Raw genomic sequence first — 20,766 nt, 5'->3', positions numbered from 1 at the left:
GCATCTGATCATACAAAGTAATATTTATCAAAATGAACACCAGGAAATGGAAACAAGAGGTTTCTTTTCTTTTTGTTCTGATTGTTCATTTATATGCCTTTGGGGGGATAAGGGGAGGCAAAGAAATGGAGGGACAAAGGATGAACAAATGCAGCAAGGGTACTCACTCACTAGATACGGTGTTGAAAATGAACTATACAACTTATGGGTGAGGATGGGAGGGAAACACTGGGAGAGAGCTAGGGAAGGTGTGATGTAGTCTAAAAGGAACTATACTCTTTACCAGGTTTATGTAGAAACCTCTCTGTACATCACTTTTATAATAACAACAGTATTTTTAAAAAGAATGAAAAAACGGTGAGCCAGACAATGAAAAGACTGGGAGGTGGAATGGAATGAGAAGGTATCCTGGATGAAGGCAGTTGGGTGGCTGGATGTTGGTAGGTAAGGGATAGAAGACCCATGGACTACAAAAGAATGGCCAAGTTGGTTTTATACAGCCCGATGGTTATCTCAGCTGGTAACACCCGAGCTCTCAGGGTGAAGGATACATAAGATCTTCTCTAGTTTTGCTTTTTTTGGGGACAGCTTTTTGTAGTCTCAATGTCAAAAGATAGGCATATTTAAATATATATTCTACCATTTAAAGGAAGAGGAAGAAGAGCGGCAGTAGACCCTAGAAGGTCTGGGACCCCAGATGATGAAGAATCTACTAGGTTAGGCAGAGCCAGGCCAGGTTGGACTGTTTCTCCAGCTGTCTAGCAGGGATGATAACATTGGCCCCTCCAGACCGGGGCCTATTTTGGGGACTGGAAAAGCTCAGGCAAAGGAAGGCAAATGGCTTCACAGCACTGCTGTAAGCAATCTGGGAGTCAGTGTGAGGCCGAGAGAGATAGTAAACAGTGTGGCTTTGAACATGTGAACGTGGTTCAAAGCTCAGCTCTGCCACTTACTTTCTGTGTCACCTCAAGCAAGTCAACTAACTGCTCTGCTGTGGCCATGGTGACTGTAAGACCAAGCTGCTGGGGCTATGGAGGCATCTGAGACCAAAGCTACCACCACCACCACCCACCCTGCCTCTTCCGGAAGACAGATCCCTCTCTCTCTTCTGCTGCCCATGTTGGGTACTGGCAGTGGGCGGCCGTGAAGGGCCGCTAGTTCTGCTTGTTGTCACCCAAATGTCTAAGGCTGCTTGTGGCTGACAGGAGGGCAAGAAGATTCCTTAGGGTTGCCATAACAGGAGACACAGGCTCTAGGAAGGACCAAAGAGAAGCTAGGGGAGTGGTCTGCCTTCCACCTTTTCAAATCCCCAAAATACAACCTCTTGTTTATTTCTTTCCCCAACGCAGCTTACCTTCTCTCCCGTGATTCCTGGTTCCCCGAGCAGACCAATGAATCCCAGGAGCCCCTAGAGGATACATTTGGAAAGTAAGAGGGAAGAAGATGAGTCGGATGACAAGAGGTGCTGAGTTCACACACGCTCCATCCTCTAGGGTTCAGGTCCTAGGCCTTTGGCCCTAAGCCTGGTGACCCAGCCAGCCTGTCTGCCATGGAAGGTGCACACTGCCTGGCTCTGGGCACCGTCCTGACTTCCCTCACTCCACCAGATGGTTCTGATTTGAAGGCCGAGCACTGGGGTTGCTGCCAGCATCCCTGGGAGCCGCACATTCTTCCTGAGCCAGAAGCAGGCTGGGAGGTAGCCATGTTTGGAGCTGGGGGCAGGGGGAGGGCTGAAGTGTGCTGGGAAGAGGCCATCTGTCCCTGCCTTTTGGGGCTCTGGGATTGTTTCAAAGAGAGAAACAAAGTCACTGACTAGGACAGAACTACTGTTACAGAAATACCTCTGTGGGGGGGGGGGGGAGGGGGAGGGGAGCGGCGGCGGGGGGGGGGGGAGGATGGGAAGGGATGGGAAGGGGAAACAAAGGAGGAGCTACAATGCTTCATAAGAAATGTACTCATTATCTTTTTTTTTTTAAATTTAATTTAATTTTATTTGTGAACATACTGTGTACTCATTATCTTGCCCATGTAATTGTAACCTCTCTGTACAGTATTTTCACAATAAAAAAAAAAGAAAAAAAAAGAAATACCTCTGCCAAAAGACCTCATAGACCTTGTCACTATCTTCTGAAAGGCTTCCCCTGTGCCTGCTGAAAGGACACACACACACACACACACACACACACACATACACACACACACGCATACATAACACACATGCCCAGGTACACATACATAGGCACACATGCATGCACACAGGCACACACATGCACAGGTGCACATGCACACATAGATGAACACACACAGGTGCACACACACACTCACACACACACACACACACAGAGGCTCCGCTGACTCTTTGAACTCCACTGGGTGACAATTTTTCTCCATGTTCCAGGAGGTTCTTCTAAATGGACTGGGTTTTGCTATCATTCTCAACGGATAAGCATAGCAGGTAAACAACCTAGCAAAGCCCAAAGGAAGTCAGACTACTCCACCCCTGCCTCTCCACTAAGAAAATGCTGCAAGCTCTCATATGGGTCAGGAGTGTGTGGAAGAACCTAGATGTGAGACTTGAGTTTCTGGGCTAACACAGGAATGGAAACACAGGAATGGGTAGATTTCCTCCAATCAGATCTGTTCCCCAAACTCCAGTCAAAAGGAGACAAGACCTAGAGTTGGTAAAGACCATAGGTTGTGTGTTCACACAAGCAGATCAGGTGACTTACCAATGAGCTAGGTGATGGCATCACTCCAGGTCACCTAATGAGTGACCTCAAGGTTCATTTCTATTGAACGTTGGTCACTGTGGCAGAGCTGTGAAGGTCTTTCTGTAGCCTGGAGTTGCTGTACTGGTCATAGCAAGTGCTTACTAGGTTGTGCCTCATCTCTGTTTCTTTTTTTTTTTTTTTTTGTCAGTCGTGGGGCTTGAACTCTGGGCATGGGTGCTGTCCCTCAGCTCTTCAGCTCAAGGCGAGCGCTCTACCACTTGAGCTACAGCGCCACTTCCGGTTTTCTGGCGGTTTATTGGAGATAGGAGTCTCACGGTACCTCCTGCCCGGGCTGGCTTTGAACCGCAATCCTCAGATCTCAGCCTCCTGAGTAGCTAGGATTACAGGCGTGAGCCACCAGCGCCCGGCTGTGCCTCATCTCTGAAGTGAGGGACAACAAGAGTTCCTCATCCTAACTTCTAACATTCTAGAAGTTCTAAGTATTCCAGTTAATTCGTGGCACTTACGGGCACTCGGTGTATGTAAGTTCTCCCTACCATGAACTAGAACAGAAAAATACACCACAACTTCTATTGGCCTCTAACCATTTAGCATTTCCTTTCCATATGAGTAGAGGTAACAGCAGTGACACCAATGCCTGTCTTGTCCCCTGTCACATGCCAGTCACTGAGGCAGAGATCTCAGAAAGCACGATGAAGGCTTATCACTGCTTCAAAATTGAGGTGACCATTAAAGCTGCTGCTAAATCTCATTGACCACATTAATCAAGACGGAGAGAGGCGAGCTTATCACATCGGGCCGTATTTTCATAATAGCATTTCCATATAATTGGTTTTCTTTGAAACTTAAAAAAAAAATCTCATGACTTTAAAATATAGTTTGAGAAGGGGGAATCCCTAGGTTTTATCAGCCTGGCAAAGGAATCTAAGCCACCCCCCCCCCAAAAAAAAAGCTGATTAGGGCCCTGGAATAAAGTGATTTCCAAGTACTCCTTGTGTCTTGACAGTCGAGTATTCTGGGGCTCTATTTCTCCCAGAGTCCTCTGGTTTAGCAAAGCTATGCACTTGAATCTGCTGATCATATTTGCCTTTTTCTTCCCATCAGGAAATCCATCCAAGCTGTGGCAGCCCTTCTATACTCCTGGGCTTCCCACAGAAAGTGCTCAAATGACACTGGAAAGAGTTCAAAAATCTCTACTCCTCCAGCTTTAATTCCTTTCTTCCCCAACAGCTGTTGCAGGCGGGGTAAGAGCCATCACGTACAACTTCCACACTGACGGTGCTTCACTACCCAGCCAGCCCAGCATCATTCTTCCTTCAGCTCCAGGAAACCCTTTCTGGGTGGGGCTCATTTAAACGAGTGGGTTCCACCTTTGAGCCAGAAGGCAAGCTTCATAGGAGGTGCTAGGCTGGTGGGAGGGACTACAGCTGCCCATCACACAGCACTCCCGCGCTGTTTCTCTGGACTTGGATAATTGCTGGTGACGATCCTCAGACTTTACATATACATATATGTGTACATATATGTATGTATAATTTAATACTAAATATATATTTTATTATTATTACTATTAGTCATTGATATGGTCGTGAGGAATATGAACCCATGGCCTCATGCATGCTAGGCAAGGACTTTACCACTAAGCCATGTTCCCAGCCCCCGCAGACTTTCCTAATGACTACTGGTAACCACCTCCCTGCTACAGACCTTGGCCTCACTGCCCAGCTGGCTAAAGCCACTGGTTTGAGTTTCATCTTCTTTATAATTTAGGGATGCTTAGACCACAAGCCCCTGGCAAATGGTTCTGCTTTACTGGCCAGGGCCTCGTGGAGCACAGGAATGACGGTGCAGGGGGCCTCCAGACCTGGGAGCAAAGTCATGTGACTCTGTGGGTGGGCAAAGGTCTCAAGAAACGTGCAGAGTCAGGCAGAGTTATTCTCATTCAGAGATCTCTTCTCTCTGACAGTACTGTTCACTGAGTATCCTCTTTATAACCCACATCTCCCTTAGACCCCCACTGGGTAAAATATTCTACAACATCTTGAATAGCTACACTATGTCCCATTAACCAAATAACTGGTTGAACACTTAGGTTATACCTTCCCCCCCCCACTTCCTTTTCTGTGACAAAGGGAAGGGCTGGACCTTGGTACCAACGCTGGCTGAGGATGGACCGAGGTGCCTGCACTAACTCACCTGCTCGCCCACAGGCCCTGGCCGTCCAGGATCGCCTGGCTCCCCCTACAAAGAGACAAAGAGGATCATGGGTTGGGAGATGGGAGGCTGGGCCTCCTGAGGGAAACTTCCCAGAGCCATTGGCCTTCACTGTCATTGATGTTGATGGACTAGGAGTTTCGGGGACCAAAAGGTACTGGGACAGAGCCTCTGCCCTCCCAGAACACTAGTCACCTATCAGCCACCTGCTTAGCATCCTAATGTGTATGTCTTGCTTTGGGCCCTCCACACACTACTGTGTGTGTGTGTGTGTGTGTGTGTGTGTGTGTGTGTGTGTGTGTGTGTGTGTGTGTGTGTGTGTGTGTGTAGTGTAGTGTAGTGTAGGTGGAAACTGAAGCCCAAAGAAGTGGATTAAATGTTTCAGTTCGAACAGTAAGCTAGAATGAGGGCTAGAGTGGGGACCTCGCACCACAGAGGGAGCAGGTGCTGGGGTTAGAGTATCAGGGTCCTAGGCCTCAGATTCCAGCTGTAGTAAGGGAGACCATGCTCCTTTGTCTCCTGAGGCCTTGCCTGGCAGCTTCGGGCCCATGCTGGGCAAGTCCTGCTCTGCACGTAGCCACAGTGCCCTCATCAGAGGCAAGTAGACACGTGGGACAAATCCACTCAGATGTGTCAGCCTTCCACCACAGAAACCCCACTGGTATCTGAGGGACAGCAGTGACACCACAGAAGCCTGGCTGGGAGATGCATGCAGCTCCCTGCATCCTGGCACAGCCATGTCCTCTCCTTGAGTTCTTGCGCTGGACCTCATGTTCACAAAACCCAGAAGGGCCAGGCACTCACCAGGAGGGAGGGCAGACACGGCAGCCAGAGGCCCTTCCTGCTCTCCTTGGGTTTATTGGCCCACCTGTAAACCTGGCCCAAGAATCTCATTCCAGAATGAGTTAGAACATTCATGCAACTCCTCTAGTGACCTCTTCCACATTCCATCCTTTTCTAAGGGGACCCCAGTGAGATTGCCCGTGGGATGGGGAATCATTCCTTTCCTGCTCTGGGCAGGTTTTGTTTTGTTTTTTGGTCAGCCATGGGGCTTGAACACTAGGCCTGGGCACTGTCCCTCAGCTCTTCAGCTCAAGGCTAGCACTCTACCACTTGAGCCATAGCACCACTTCCAGAGCAGTTTATTAGAGATAAGAGTCTCACAGACTTTTGTGCCTGGGCTGGCTTTGAACTGCAATCCTCAGATCTCAGCCTCCTGAGTAGCTAAGTCTACAGGTGTGAGCCACCAGTGCACAGTGTGGGCATGATTTTATTGATAATTTTTAAAGTTCTGTTAATAAATATAAGGCATATTTACTGCACACAAGGGGAACATATTGTATACAAGTGGAAACCTATTATCCCGCCCCTCAGAGATGAGTCCTGTCCACACCCACCTCCGCTCCTATGCCCCCACCTCCACTGGCACCATCCCCACTGGGGATAAGAAAACGTATCATTTTTCTCTCCCTTCTTACAACTGGCATAGAAGACAGAGCCCTGTATTCTGGGGCCCACCCCTCTCCTGTCACCCCCAGCATCCCCAAGATGTCCTCACCTTCAAGCCATCAGGGCCAGGCCTTCCAGGAAATCCTTTCCTGCCCGATTGACCCTGCAATGGGAGGAGATGTAAGGAGAAGGGCTAAGGGGTTCTGAGGAACTCTGGGAACCTGGTACAGGTTCCTTCAGGGTTGGAGACAGTCATGGTGCCCTGGATGGACAGGGATAGCCTCAAGGAGCCTTCTGTTCACTGGGCTGGTCTCCTTGTAGTAAATAGGGACAATGACACCTGAACAAGACAATGGGGAGTTAATGTAAGGGGTCCTCAGAGAGTTCAGGGCTGTCCAAGACCCTTTTAGGAGGGCCAAGAGGCCAGAATCATTTTCGTAGGAGCATCAAAGTATCCTTGCCCTTGTCACTGCCATGCTCATAGGGTACATGGAGCTTCTGGAAGCTGCATCACGCGTGGTAGCAACAGATGGGACAGAGGCAGAGCTGAGTCCATCTGACTTTGTTTAAGCTGGGCATTCAAAAGGGTTGCAAAAGGGACCGCACAGATCAAGACGCATTGCACAAGTAAACTGCTTTGTGACATGGCAAAAGAAAAACCAATACATATCCCACAAAATTAAGAAAAGTGAGGGAAAGGGTGGTTCTGGAAGGGTGGGTGAGAATACTGAAAGGGGGGACATTGATCAAGGAACACTGTATTCATAAATGGCTTTGTTGAATGGCAAACTACTTAAAGATAATGAAAACACTTTTTTAATGCTGAGTAAACTATGATTTGGGAAATACAGCAATTTTTGGTAAAGTTGATTAGTTTTGTTCACATGAAATCAGGTAATTACTTGCATTGTACTCATACATGTTTAACGCAGGTCACTTTTAATGGGACCCATACAAACAAAAGCTCTTTAGTATTCTGTCCTTTTTAGGAGCATAAAGAGAGCCTGGTGTAATGACTCACACTCCAATTCCAGCTACTTAGGAGGCAGAGATCTGAAGGACTGGTTTAAGGCCTAGGCAAAAATTAGTGAGGTTCTACCTCAACAATTGAGCTACACATGGTGGTTCATGTCTATAATCCTTGGAGGCATTGATACTAAGATATCAGTCTGAGGTCAGCTTGGAAAAAAAAACCCACAAGACCCTATCTGGAAAATAAGCAAACAAACAACCTAAAGCCAAAAGCCTGGGGTCATAGTTCAGTTGATACAGTGCCTGCACAAAGAGCATGAGCATGAGGCCCTAAGTTCAAACTCAAGCCCAATATATATATGAGACCAAACCACTTATGGGGTTTGAGGCTGTTGGTATGAGCAACTTGGGGATGGAGGAAGTCAGATGAGCAGCTTCTGGAAAGTTATACAGAACTATATAGGGAACTCAGACTTAGCCCCTAAGTAAGTCCCCACTTCCTGGCTGAATCTTCCATGCTTCCAGCCTTGACTGCTTCTCTCTGCTGAAGTAAGCTAAGAACAGCAGAGATGCTCGTAGCAAAGACCAAAGAGAAAACAGAGACACAGTACCCAGCCTGCCAAGGGCTTGCTGCCTCTCCTCTGGGGTGTGTCTTGCACTTTCTCTGCCTGGTCCGAGGCTCTCGCTGCTGGTTGCTCTCAGGGGCTCTGGCTTGATGTTACCTGTGTTCAGCTCCACCTGATCCCACATCCCCTACCCAGCAACGTGACACTCACCTCCAAGCCAGGAACTCCGGGAGGCCCTGTGGGTCCCTCATCTCCCTAGAAGTAAGACACGAGAAGAAAAATGGAGATAGTTAGTCTAGCTTCTGATAAGATTACTCTGTATGCAAAGAAAGAGATAGACAGAGGAACAGCCTCTTGGACACAGAGAAACCAAGCACCTGGCCACTGCCTAGGGGTGGAGGTTCCTGTAGGCACAGCCCAGAGGCCAGGATTTGTGGAGTACAGGCTCAGACTGCAGACTGAGAGGTAGGCTTTGTTCTGAGCTCCGCCAGACCTTGTGTGCCTCAGTCTCCCAGAGTGGAGATGATTCTCCTGTAACACATGCTTAGCTTCTGCTGAGTTCTGAGCAGCAACGATACATACATCACTCTTTCAAAGCCACCACTTAGGATGGCAGCATCTGGAGATGTTTGGAATGAACGAAGGGGTGAGTGTGGGGATTCATGAGTCATGAGCAAGCGAAGGTCTCGGTTTTCCTGTGTGGCAATTCGAGTGCAGACAGAGGCCTGTGGTTGGCGCCAGCCTTCCCTCCCTTTTTTCTCTCTCCTCTCCTCCTATGGGCAGGGCACACGTGTTCTCCAGCCTGGCTCTTCTGGCTGGCCAGGCCTGATCAAGAGCTCCCTCCAAGCTCCCTCCTCAACTCTTATCCCATTTCCAAGAAAGCAGCCACACATGGCGGCTCCCAGAGCCAGCACTGGGTCCCTGCCAGACCCAGAATCGGCCCCTGAGATGGGATCTCAGTTGCGGGTGATGAGGCTGCTGCTTGATCCCCCCTGCCAGGCTGTGTGCCAGGGGTCTGGGAGGAGCCTCTGGCACCGGCAAAACCTGGTTCTATGCCCAGAGAGATCTGCTCATTACCTTTCACTGGCTGTGCCAGCCATGTTATTTTCTAGGACTACCTGGCTAGCACCAAGAGTGTGGACCATAACAGCGCTGGGCCTGTATCATGGATCCTTAGGCTTAAGCAGATCTACGTTCAAATCAAGTTCCTGTTTGCCCCTTTACCTGTCTGGGTCTTGGAGATGCTATGCAGTACTACTCGCTATGCAATAAGCCCGGATTCTTGCCCTGCCATATGAATGCCCCAATAGATAAATTGCTCCTGTGAGCTGGGTAGAGGCAGTGTGTCAGTGAATGAAAAATCTCAGAGTGACAAGCGGGCAGCAGCAGGAGGGAGGGAGACCTGCCCTGTTAGGGAGGCAGGTGACCAAAGGCCCCTACAGGGTTCCAGGGGCAGGGCTGAAAGGACAAGACCCAATGGTGTGTGAGTTATGAGGAAGCCCTGGGCTGCATCCCAACCCAGGGACTCTGGCCCAGTGCTAAGGTCTCTGGTACCCTGGACAGAGCAACCTAAGGCTGCAGATGAGGCAGGGGCTATGGGGAAGGGGGAAGGGTGGGACTCTTCTCACCTCTGGCCCTAGCTGTCCACTGGGTCCTGGCAGGCCTCGGGCTCCAGGCTTACCCTGGGAGAAGGGAATAGAGAGGGAATCAGAGGCCGCCCCTATGTCTCTCTCACAGGCCGCAGGATTCCAGCTTCCGAGCCTGGGCAGTCGGCGGGGAGGGGGAGGGGAGGAGACTGGTGGGAGGGAGGGAGGGACAGGTTTTCACAGAATCATCTGCTTTGTCTACCAGGGCTGCCCTGAGCAGAGAACTCACCTTCAGGCCTTCAGGGCCATTGTCCCCAGGTGGGCCAATGTCTCCTGGGAATCCCTAGGCAAAGAAGAGGTGGGGTCAGTGGGGACTGCAGGAGAAAGGCTGTTAAACAGCAAAGGAGGGTGAGCTGGTTGCCATCCATCCTGCTATCAGCCCAGCCGCACACTTCATCCCTTCTCTTCAGTTACCAAACGGGGACCAAGGTACCATCCTGATGTCCAGGGAGTGGCTGGGAAACTGTGAGACTACACGGGAGAGGGCAAAGGTTGTTGGCCCCACCTGGCATGCCAGGCCAGAATTTCCCAAGTCTCACAGGGTTAGGATACTGCGGGGACCACTCTCCGAAGCCAGCCACCCTGCCCAAAAAGCCTGGCCACTAACCTCAGACATTCTACCCATGAGTGTGTTTTTGTTCATGTGTGCACTTCTCTGCCAGGGCGGCTGGGACATCCAGCTGGTTGAAAAACTCTGAGGCCATGAACTGCAGCTCCTCCTGTCAGAAGCTGAGAGCTCCGGACATCCTGGCCAGCTGTGCTACACTCCACCCATGCCACCCGTCCTGGCTCACTGCTGAGCAGGCCTGGAGATGGCACCGGTCCCTCCCGTGCCACGCACATACCTTTCCCTTGTAGTGGGCTTTGTGCAATTTGGATGCCTCTTTCACAGGTTTTTTCCCTTCTTTGCCTTATCATGGCTGCTGCCCAGAGCCCAGGACCCTTGAGCCTGCCTGACTGCAGTTGGCCTTTTCCATTGCTGGTGGCCACCAGGATGCCCATGTGTCTTAGGGTGGGGGGGGTCCCAGCAGCACAAACCAGTAGAGGAATATTTCCTTTCTTGTTTTCCATGTAATACCTCTGCTAATTCAGCCTAGGATACCCATTCATTTTTAGGGCATCACTTCTGTTTTCTGATCACTAGAAACCAAAGGCCCCGCCGCGCTTTTTGAGTCTGCAAACAAAAGAACTCCTCTCATCTTGCTTTCTGACATGAGCTTTGTTGTTTTCTGCCACTTTGAAGCAACTCCTACTAAATTCTGGCTCAGACATCCTTTCTTCTTTCCCACTGGCAAAAGGGAAGAATGATCCTATATTTCAAGCTAAAACAGTGAAGCCAAAGCCCAATGTGTTTGTTTTTTCTTCAAAATGAGCATATCAAAATCTCATCCCACTGAGCCCACTGACTGCTCACTGATCCCCGTCTAGTTCCTAAGCCTCTCTGAGCTTCGGCTTCCTCATCGGTGCAGAAGTGACTCAGAACACCCCTCCTCCAGCCTTAGAGGGCTGTGCAGAGGCTGAGATGAATTATGCAAGCAAAGTGCTAAGCTTGGTGCCTGGAACTGACTAAACACTCAGGAGAAATCTGTTTCCAATGCTTTGGGTCCCTTTTGCATGCCTGGGGCAGTCCATCTCCAGTGCCAACACGGCAGTACCAGTGCTGGTCAGATTCTGATGTTAACTCGCATCTGTCCCAGGAAGGGCAAAGGGGACAATTCAGCTGGGATTGACCAGGGAATGTAGAGATAGACACTGGGCCAGCATAGGTGCTAGGGTGTGCTCTGTCGCCTGGCTGTGGAATCAGCCAATCGAAATAGCACAAACACAGAGCAGGCAGAAACCCAAGCCTCAGTCAGCCTGATTCGCTGCTGCATACATCGCAGCAGGGAACTTGGAGAAAGCCACTTTGGGGCTCTAGGGCTCAGTTTCCTCATAGGTAAGTGGCAGGAGGATCATCCTCCCAAGGGAAAGGGGGCAAATCATCATGCGCACATCCCAGGGCCTGGCATCAGGAAGAACCTCATAAATGTGAGTGAACGAGTGCACTTTCCGCCCTCGCTGGCCAGATTGCTGGGAAACCCCAACTCGGAAAGTCTTTTTCCACAGTGACCAGTGAATGGAGGAGAAGCCAGGTCCATTTGTCTAGAGAGGGCTGTGTCACGGCCAAAGTCAACACAAGGGAAAGTCGGACTGCGGCTTTCAGGAAACACGGTCTCATCATCCATCTGGAGATCCTACGAGCCATCTTTGGAAAGCTCTAGAGAACCACAGAGCCTGACTTGCCTTGGCTACGGAGAGTTTGTGGAGGAGCAAGGCCCAGAGGTTGAGAGCTCTGGGGTAGGGGAGGGAAGAGGGTTCTGGCTGGGGTAAGCCTTGGTTTAGCATCATGCCAATGTCACAGAGAAGGCAAGGGGAGTTCCGCTGGCTGGCAGTACTCCACCAAAGGTGGACTTGAGGTGGTCATGGCTGGTTTAGCCTCTTTGTGATGATTTTCACATCTAGTAACTCTCAGGACTTCCCTGAACCTGGCAACCGCTAGGATAGCATGCCAACTCCAGCCACCACTACTTCTTCCTCAAGCCACAAACCAGAATCTGGACCTTCCTGGGTGGCTGGGGCAGGAGCTCAGAGGGGCCTCTGGGAATGGAACCTGGGAGCTTCTGAGGGGCCAAGGCATAAGGCTCTTCAGATGGTTCTATAGTCACCCCAGAGCCAGCATGTCCACTAAGCTGGAGAAGGGCTCTGAGAACAGCTTTTGGTCCCTAATGTGTCTGTGAGTCCCTAAGTAAGAGGGAAGGGCAGAGATGCGAAAGCGCAGAGGGATGATCTGGGACTTCCTTCCTTCCTTCCTTCCTTTTTGCAGTGCTGGAGTTTGAACTCAGGACCTCATACTTGCTAAGCAGGTGCTCCACCCCTTAAGCCATGTCCCTAGCCCCTTTTACATCCATTATTTTTCAGGTAGTCTCAAATTTTTGCCCAGGGATGGCTTCCAACCACAATTCTCCTATCTACTCCTCTCACAAGGGTGGGATGACAGGTGCATGCCTCCACACCCAGCTTTTATTGGTTGAGATGAGGTCTTGAGATTTTCTCTTAGTCCTCGTAATCTCCAGCTCCTGAATAACTAGGATTACAGAAATGGGTCGCCATACCCAGACTGATCTAGGACTTTGTACTGTCAGCCTTCCTTCTCATTGTTATGTGACCTCAAATAGGTCCTGCCTCATCTCTGGGCCTCAGTTTCCCAGCACAATCCCAGCTGTGGCCAGACATAGAGACAGGACATCACATACCTCGGGTCCGGGGGGCCCAGGAAACCCTAGAGAGCCTTTGTCTCCAGTTCTACCCTGTGGAAGAGAGGAGGCTGTCAGGAGGCTGGGGCAAGTGAACCCCACATTCTGCTAGAAGCCTACATTACCCCTGGCTATGGGCAGTCAGAAAGTTCTGGAACACATGGATGAAATCTGCCTGAATCTGCTTAAAAAAAAAAAAAAAAAGAACAGTGGTTCCAATGTCTCCTCCTGTGCTGACCAGCTAAGAGATTGTAGGCAACTCTGTCCACCTTTGACAACTATGATTCCCCAACTACTGAGTAGGGACAACAGTAATACTCCCCCACCCCCAGCTTCTGGGGTGTTGGCACCCTTCAGAGGAGCAGTCACAAAGGATGTAGTAGGTGACATGTGTCTGAGCAACACACAGCTGCCCTTGGGTGTCAGAGTCAAGTTCTCATCAAAGCCAATAGTGCATGGGGCCGGTACAGAATGCTGGCCACTCCCTGGCCCCCAGTGTCCTCAGAGGAAACATAGGCCTCTCCTGCCCTGTTCTGCAGTAGTGGTATGGAAAGGCAACCTAGTCACCTATGGCCAGTTGGGAAGTCACCAGCTTCTCTTCTGAAGGCCAGTGTGCAAGTTTCGGGGTGCTGGGGAGAAGGAAGAAGACTTACCAGAGGTCCTGGCTTCCCGCGTGCACCCGGGAACCCCGGCAGCCCTTGGCTCCCCTGGAAAGGACAGTGGAGCGGGTGAGCAAGAGGTAGAAACAGGAGTGTAGCTATGGGGTCTCACTCTTTCCCTGGCATGGTTTCTGGCTTGGCTCCCTGACTAGGTCCCCAAGGCTGGGCCTAAGGTGAAACAGCAACCCTGTCCTCCCAGGACCCAGGGCCAGGAGGCCCTGTAATGTCCTTCACACAGGGAGGTCTGGAAACCCCAGCCTAGCTGGAGTGTCACAACACACAGCACTGAGGCTGGGTCAGGATAGGCCAACAAGGAGGGAGGGAGAGGGAGAGCGGCCTGACATCTGAGCCTGGTGGGCTGGCTGGAAGAGCCAGATGTGGCCACATGGTGCGAGACACAAGCAGAGGAGCCCCAAGTCAGGACTACCACAGTTCATCCCATGATCAATTCAACAGGGAGGCCAAATCATCCCTCCCTCTCCTCCCACCTTCCTCCTTCCTGCCTCCCTCCTTCCTGCCTCCCTCCTTCCTGCCTCCCTCCTTCTAATTTGCCCCTGGGAAGTGTAAGACCCTGAGCAGAGCTGTGTCAGGGCCACCTAGGGTCCTGTCTTCAGGAACCATTAGCTGGCAGAGACTGAACATTAAGTCCCTGGAACCAGATGAGACAATGGTATCATGGTGGAGGCACAGATGCGGTACCCAGGGCCACTTTCTGGACAGAAAGAAATGATCTCTGAGCAGAGTGGTATAGAGGCTAGGGGAGGGTGTTTCAGGCCAGCAGCAGTGTACGCAAAGGGCCTGAGACACAGTAGCGGTTCTGTGGGTTCTAGGGCCACAAAGAGGAGGGACAGGAGAGTGTCAGAGAGCCCATGAATAGGGTGGTGTATTTCTAGGGTGGCAGCCAGGATTTCTCTGGATGTATTAGGGATCCATGGCTGGTGTGAAAGCACAGAGCATGCTGTACCCTCAGAAGGACAATTTGGGGCAGTGAGGAAGAAGGTTGGAGGCCATGGAAATGTTTGGTCTCTGGGGAGAGGTGAACAGAGGTTCAGACAGGATGGTATGAAGGGAGGCTTGCCATCATGGATCCATGTCCACCCTGGAAGGAAGCTAGGACCAGAGCAGGGAGCTGGAAGGGGTATGGGAGCATGGTGCACAATTACCTTGTCTCCTTGAAAGCCAGGATCGCCCGCCACACCTGGGATCCCTTGTTCACCCTGAGTATACACCAGCAAAGAAGATTATGAGGGGGGCCAGGGGAGGTCCAGCCCTGTGGGGTGGAGGCTGTTTTTAAAGGGGAAGGCAGTTTGGGAGCAGCAGCCTGTTAGGAGTCACAGACAGGCACCTGGGTTTGGGAAGCACCTCCAGGCAATAAGCTGGCCTAGCTGGAGGTGCACCTGCACCTATTGGAGCTGCTCAGAAGGCTGGAAATGCCCATCAGGGGGTAGTGGCCTTGGAGATCACACAGCCTTTCTTGGAGAGCAGACACTGCTATAGCATCTTCTCTAGTGGCTTCTGCATAGTTCAGCTTCTGTAGCAGCAACAGTTACTACTGCCACACAGTGCCAGGGGCAGCCAGTAGGTACAAGGTCCTCTCCACGGAGAGCCAGTGTCTTAGTCAGCTGTCACTTTTTCCTCCAGTGGCAGTGATCAGCTTCAGTTTCTTTCTGATGAACTAACTTCAATCAGCTTCCAAAGAAAACAGATCACCTGACTTCTGAAGACTACAAATTGATCCCAATTTACACCTGTCTGGGTGGTGCTTTTTTGTGTGTGTGCCAGTACTGGGGTTTGAACTCAGGGTTTAGACATTGTCTCCTAGCTTTGTTGGGTAGAAGCTGGTGCCCTATCATTTGAGCCATACTTCCACACTTCTGGATTTTTTGCTAGTTAATTGGAGATCAGTCTCATGGACTTTCCATGCCTGGGATGGTTTTGAACTGAGATCTTTAGACCTCAGCTTCCTGAGTAGCTAGGATTACAGGTGTGAGCCACTGGCACCTGGCTGGGTGTTTGTTTATTCTTTTTTTTTGTGACAATGTATTGTGCAGGTTCTGGCTGGGGAGGCTTTCTTGCTCCCTCCTTGATCCAGTCATGTTCTAGTTACTGCCAGGCACCCACAACACCAGGCCGAATGGAGCACTTGCAGCAGGAGGAAGAATGAAGACTCACAGGAAATCCACACTGCAGCCAAAGCTGTAACTGGCAGAGCCTTCCTTGGCAGAACAAGCCACAATTGAGAAGATTGTTTTTGAACTTAACTTTAGTTTTTCCAATTTGGAAAAGCCAGTTTAACATCCTGTAGCTTGAGGAATCAAGGGATTTATTTTTTTAGTAATATGCAAAGGAAGAGTGACAAGCTTAAGAAAAATTAAAATAGGAAAAAATAAAGGAAAGCGTAAAACACACGTTAGGAAATGAAGAGAGCAAATTGGAAGAGAGCCCAGCCTGAGTAACAAGGTTTCAAAATGTGTCTCCAGGCCGGGATAAAGAGGAAGCCAGAAAGGTTGTAAAGGGGACTGGGGCCAGGCAGGGTCAAGGAAAATCTGGAATTCTAGCCTTCCAAATTGCAGGCTAGGGAAGGGTAAGCTAGAGGTAGGGGTGTGTGTGTGTGTGTGTGTGTGTGTGTGTGTGTGTGTGTGTGTGTGTGTGTGTGTGTGTGTGTGTGTGTGTGTGTGTGTGTGTGTGTGTGTGTGTGTGTGTGTGTGTGTGTGTGTGTGTGTGTGTGTGTGTGTGTGTGTGATCAAACAAGATCAAGATCCCTCTCCCTCATCTAAAGAGCAAAAGAGATTTCTCCCTCTCTCACCCTCCCCCCAAGACTTGCTAGCTTGCCCTCAAAACCATAGGTATGACAGTAATTCCTCCCCCTTTTCTTTTTCTAGAGCTTAACATGTATGAGTTCTCAGGCCATCTGGCAGCAGCCAGAAGTTGATGGAAGCGTTCGTTTCCATGATCTTCCCTGCTGAGTGCTGAGGGACTGTCTGGGTAGCACGATGCCCCATGGAAAGAAAACCCAATGCCCTCCCGTACACTCATCTTCAACTTCCTTCTTCCTTGACCATGACTAACTTTTCCATAGCTCTGGTGTCTCAGACTCCTAACAAAGACCCATTCATTGAAGGGAGGGCTCTAAGAGGAGCTTAGTGGGCTGGAGGGATGGAGTCAGAGTAAGGGGAGACAAGACAGGGCTGTGACAAAGGTTTGAGGGGATGGCAAAGTGGAAACAGGTAGAGAAAAGGCTGGGGTCAGCAACACACCTGGCTGGCTGCCTAGGGGGTGGAGCAGCCTGGAATTCTGGGTATATCCCAGACATTCTAAGCTCATGACAAGTCCGAGGGCTGGATTAGCAACCTTGATCCTATTGACAAACCTCACTGCCACTTTGGGTCTCTCTCTCAACTATATTGGAGCAGGTGACTTCCAAGAGTCTCATCTGTTCTGACCTGCCAGCTTCCATTCAGCTTGGTGGTGGAGCTCTCTGGAGCCAGGTGTCTAGGGTCGAGGCCTGACCCTCTATTTTGTAGCCATGCGGCCTCTGGCAAACTTCTTGGCTTGTGGTTTGGCGGTGAATGGTCTGATACATGTAGTATGTTCGCTGGCATCTGGCACATGGCACCTGCTCCTTTGTCCCTGTGTGGACGAGGAGCTGAGCCATCTGAGATGGTGCAGAGGGAAGCTGGCTATGGAGCAACTAAGCAGCAGGCAGCCCCTCCCTCTCTTGGAGATGCTTGAGATGCTGCCCCAAAGGTCTCAACACCATCTCTGGGGTCCTTAGTTTATCCAGAGTCTGATGGGGAGAGCAGGGACTTGGCCCTGGGCAAGCTGCCCCCACCCCCAATCTAGTGCTGTGTGAGTCAGGCCCGGTGCATGCTCTGCTCTGGACCTCAAGACCCATGTCTCTGCTCCAACACAGTTTGGCACAGGGTGTGGCAGAAAGAGTTGAACAGTGGGTTTGCAAAACAGTTGCACACCTCCACCCCCGCCCCCCAACCCTATGACAGCTGGGGAGATAGGTAGGGCTCAGACCAGCCTGGGGTTCCTATGGTGCTGTGGTCTGTGTGCTGTCTGGCTCTTGGCTCCCAGGTCATGGCACATGTGTGCATGGCCTGTTTGAACCTCCTTTGAACCTCCATCTGCCCTCCAGGCCCCACACTGACCACACTGTACTGTCAGGATTCAGAGGCCTGACTTGACTTACCCCTGACCCTGACTCAGTGGTCCTCCTCTCCTATCTGCCATGGCTTACAGGGCCCCAGAGCTGTCCATCTGAGCCCCACTCTGGGAGGTAGGGGGATGGGCAGAAAGCTGGGAGCATAGATTCAGGGGGTCTGGCCGAGCTCGGCCCATGCTGGGAGGAGTGGCATGCAATAACCCACAGTACAGTACAATTCCCATCACCTTATCACCTTTCAGTCCGGGCTCCCCCACGCCGCCCATCAGCCCCTGCAAGGCAAAGGCCCAGAGTTGCACAGTCAGAAGCTGAAACCCCAAAGGGATCCAGGAGCTGATTCCCTACCCAGGGTTTAGTTCTAGTGGCCAGCGGAGTGTGGGGGAGCTGGGAGACGTGGCTCTGAGCCTCCACTTTGGGGACTAACCAAGAAGGAGGAAGATGCTGATGGGATGGGGTGGACCAAACCAGACTGTCCCTGTAGTCTTAGCATGGTATGCCTGTCCCCTATCCTATGGAGAGATCCAGGTTTACCACTGGCCATTGTTTCCCACTGCCCTGGTGATGTCATATTAGAACTTTCTGGGCCCAGAACCCCATTTGTGCTTAGCTCAAGGTCTACAGCATCCAATAAAGGCACGTGGCCTCAATGGCATCTTGGTATCAATGGCCAGAGCAGAGGCTGAGCTCCTGACCAGACAGCGTGCCCAGCCCATTTGGGGTTCTCACCCCAGGGCCATCTGAAGCACTTGCTCTCTGTGGGGTGCGACAGACTGGATCTGAACCAGAAGAGCCCTCATTTACCTTCATGCCCTTGGGTCCTGGGTAGCCAATCGGACCCAAAGCTCCCATGTCACCCTAGGGAGAAAAGAAGACACAGTGAGGAGTGGCTGCAGGAGGCTGGCCTGGAAGGGTTGGTCCCTGAGGTGCTGAGAGCTGGGCTTCTGAGGACAAAACACATGCCCTGAATATAGATAAAGTCCCTCCCACCGTTCATTTCCTCTGGGTCTGTCTCATACAGATGCCAGCTCAGTCCCCGCCCACCACACCTCATTACAAGTTAGATTTCCATCCCCTGTCACTGAAGGGATTGGGGGCCTCTCATTTGACTTCTTTGCACCTCAGTCTTCCTCTATAAAACGAGGACAAGGAGTCCTCTCACCAGAGCTGCTGCCAGGGCTAAATGAAGCATAACTGGGAACTGGGATCCTGCCAGTAAAACGACAAGGGCACGGCCTGCTACCCCAGAGGCCCACACAGCTCCTCCACAGAGCGGCAAGGAAGGAGTGAGGCAGCCACTGCGGTGGCTCTGAGGGGGCAGAGATCAGCTTAGGATCTGGGAGGCAGCAGACCCAGATCCAGGCAGATCAGAAGGAAGGCTGGGAGGAGCCGCATGCTCTTCACGGAGGAATGTGGCGCATCAGTGTCCTTAGCTAGCAATTAGGGACAGACAAGGCCATGTGTCCCGATGCTGTTTCAGAAAAAGAACTGATTTAGTAGGTGGGCAGATCGGGAATGTCTAGAGGCATTTTTGGTTATCACAACTTAAGTGAGGGTGGGGGGAAGGAAAATATTGGCATCCATAGGACAGAGACTAGGAGTCCACTGAGCAAGATAGCCATTTTCTCCTATCCCCAGCAAAGAATTAGTGAGCCCTGAATTCAAATGAGCCAAGGTTGAGTGAAAGGTCACCCCAGAAGGATCTTTTTCTTTTCTGTTATGGAACCTACCCTCTTCCTCTCTAATGGCACCCCTGTCCTCCCCTTCCCAACCATCCTCAGACATGGTCATCACATGAAGCCTAGGTCCAGAAAAAGAGTCTCTGAGAATATACTATTCTCTCCCTGATTGGCTGAGCTCCGTGTGACCCCAATCAGTTAATTAGTATGATCAGTCTCTCTGTGCCTCAGTTTCCTATCACCCGATTCAGGCTCTTTAGAGGCCCCTGCTGGGCACTCTGGGGTTGAGGCAGCTTAGATGCACTGCCCCAGGTAGCCAGGCTTCAGAATGAGGGCTTAGGGCTGTGTGGTGATATTCGGAGGGCAGCCAAGTCGAGTGGGAAATCACGTTCCTGCCTGCCCCTGTGGAATGGAAAAGCCAAGGAGCCACAAGGAGCAATGAGATTCACAGATGCAGCCTGGCTAGGCTGAGGTGACTCTCAGTACTTCTCTCCTTCACCCCCCAACCTCCAACCACCCCTGCCCCTGAACCCAGACTGGCCTTGGTACTGCAGGGGACTGGCTGTGTGATCTTGGCAAACCTTCTCCTCTCTGGATGTCCAGGGCCCCATCTGACTGGGGTCCCAGCTGGAGTCTCTAATAAAACTAATAAAACCTGCTGCTTCCGGGCCCCACCAAATAAGCCTCAGTGGAATTCAACAGGGCAACAGGAGCCTAGGATGTGAGCAACCACGTCAATGACACACCACCACCGTCGCTTTCTCACATCGATCTCTTCTGTGACGACACCCATTTTAGAGATGAAGAGACTGAGGGTCTTTGAGGTTGGGGGTGCACACTAGGCAGTCCTATGGAGGCTTTCCAGGCTACACTGCTGTCTGTTTTTGGAGAGGAGGGACATAAGGAAGTGGGGGAAAAAAAGCCAAATCAACTGGCTGGGGTGGGGAGGAAAAGCCAGTTCTCCAAAGAGAAGTGTTTTAACGATCTCTGCTGCTCTCCTACCCTGTCTGCCCCTCTCCTGGATGAATGTGGCCGCCCACAGTCCCCTTGAGGTACAATAAACAGAGCAGGCTATGCGGGAGGAAGCTGCTCCCTCAGGCCACGGCTGTGGGCAGGGGACCAGCGAGCAGCACCAGGAACGCGGGCTTTCTTCCATGCTCTGGCCTGAAGGCTGCTGGTATAGGGCTTGTATAGGGCTTGGATGTAGTTCAGGCTGGGTGACAGCCTATGTGTTTCTGTGGGAAGCAGAGACGCAGCCTCATGCCCCACCCCCAGAGATCCTGTGTCTCTATGGAGGGGCTTGCTTGTGCAGGGAGGTCGGGGGGGGGGGGCAGGGACCTGGTATGAACACAATCACCAGGGGGACAAAATCTGTAGCCAAGAGACCC

The 20,766-nt window shown here is 51.3% G+C and overlaps 1 protein-coding gene across 1 annotated transcript in view; it reads right to left on the bottom strand.

Annotated features, from left to right (window-relative positions):
* The window catches only part of Col27a1 (collagen type XXVII alpha 1 chain), a 131,611-nt gene that overhangs the window by 39,124 nt on the left and 71,721 nt on the right, over positions 1–20,766 (bottom strand). Inside the window, exons 18-28 of the mRNA XM_042678649.1 lie at positions 18,504–18,557; positions 17,930–17,974; positions 14,695–14,748; positions 13,526–13,579; positions 12,873–12,926; positions 9,809–9,862; positions 9,562–9,615; positions 8,144–8,188; positions 6,505–6,558; positions 4,929–4,973; positions 1,355–1,408 (exon numbers count right to left, since the gene is read on the bottom strand). Coding sequence (XP_042534583.1) covers positions 1,355–1,408; positions 4,929–4,973; positions 6,505–6,558; positions 8,144–8,188; positions 9,562–9,615; positions 9,809–9,862; positions 12,873–12,926; positions 13,526–13,579; positions 14,695–14,748; positions 17,930–17,974; positions 18,504–18,557 — 567 coding nt within the window. The remainder of the gene's footprint in view (positions 1–1,354; positions 1,409–4,928; positions 4,974–6,504; positions 6,559–8,143; positions 8,189–9,561; positions 9,616–9,808; positions 9,863–12,872; positions 12,927–13,525; positions 13,580–14,694; positions 14,749–17,929; positions 17,975–18,503; positions 18,558–20,766) is intronic.

This window comes from Dipodomys spectabilis, unplaced genomic scaffold, assembly GCF_019054845.1.
Source record: "Dipodomys spectabilis isolate Male_0828 unplaced genomic scaffold, ASM1905484v1 ptg000046l, whole genome shotgun sequence".
In the NCBI taxonomy this organism is placed as follows: Eukaryota; Metazoa; Chordata; class Mammalia; order Rodentia; family Heteromyidae; genus Dipodomys; species Dipodomys spectabilis.
The sequence above is the reverse complement of the archived record's forward strand: the minus strand, read 5'-3'. Positions and strand labels throughout refer to the sequence as shown.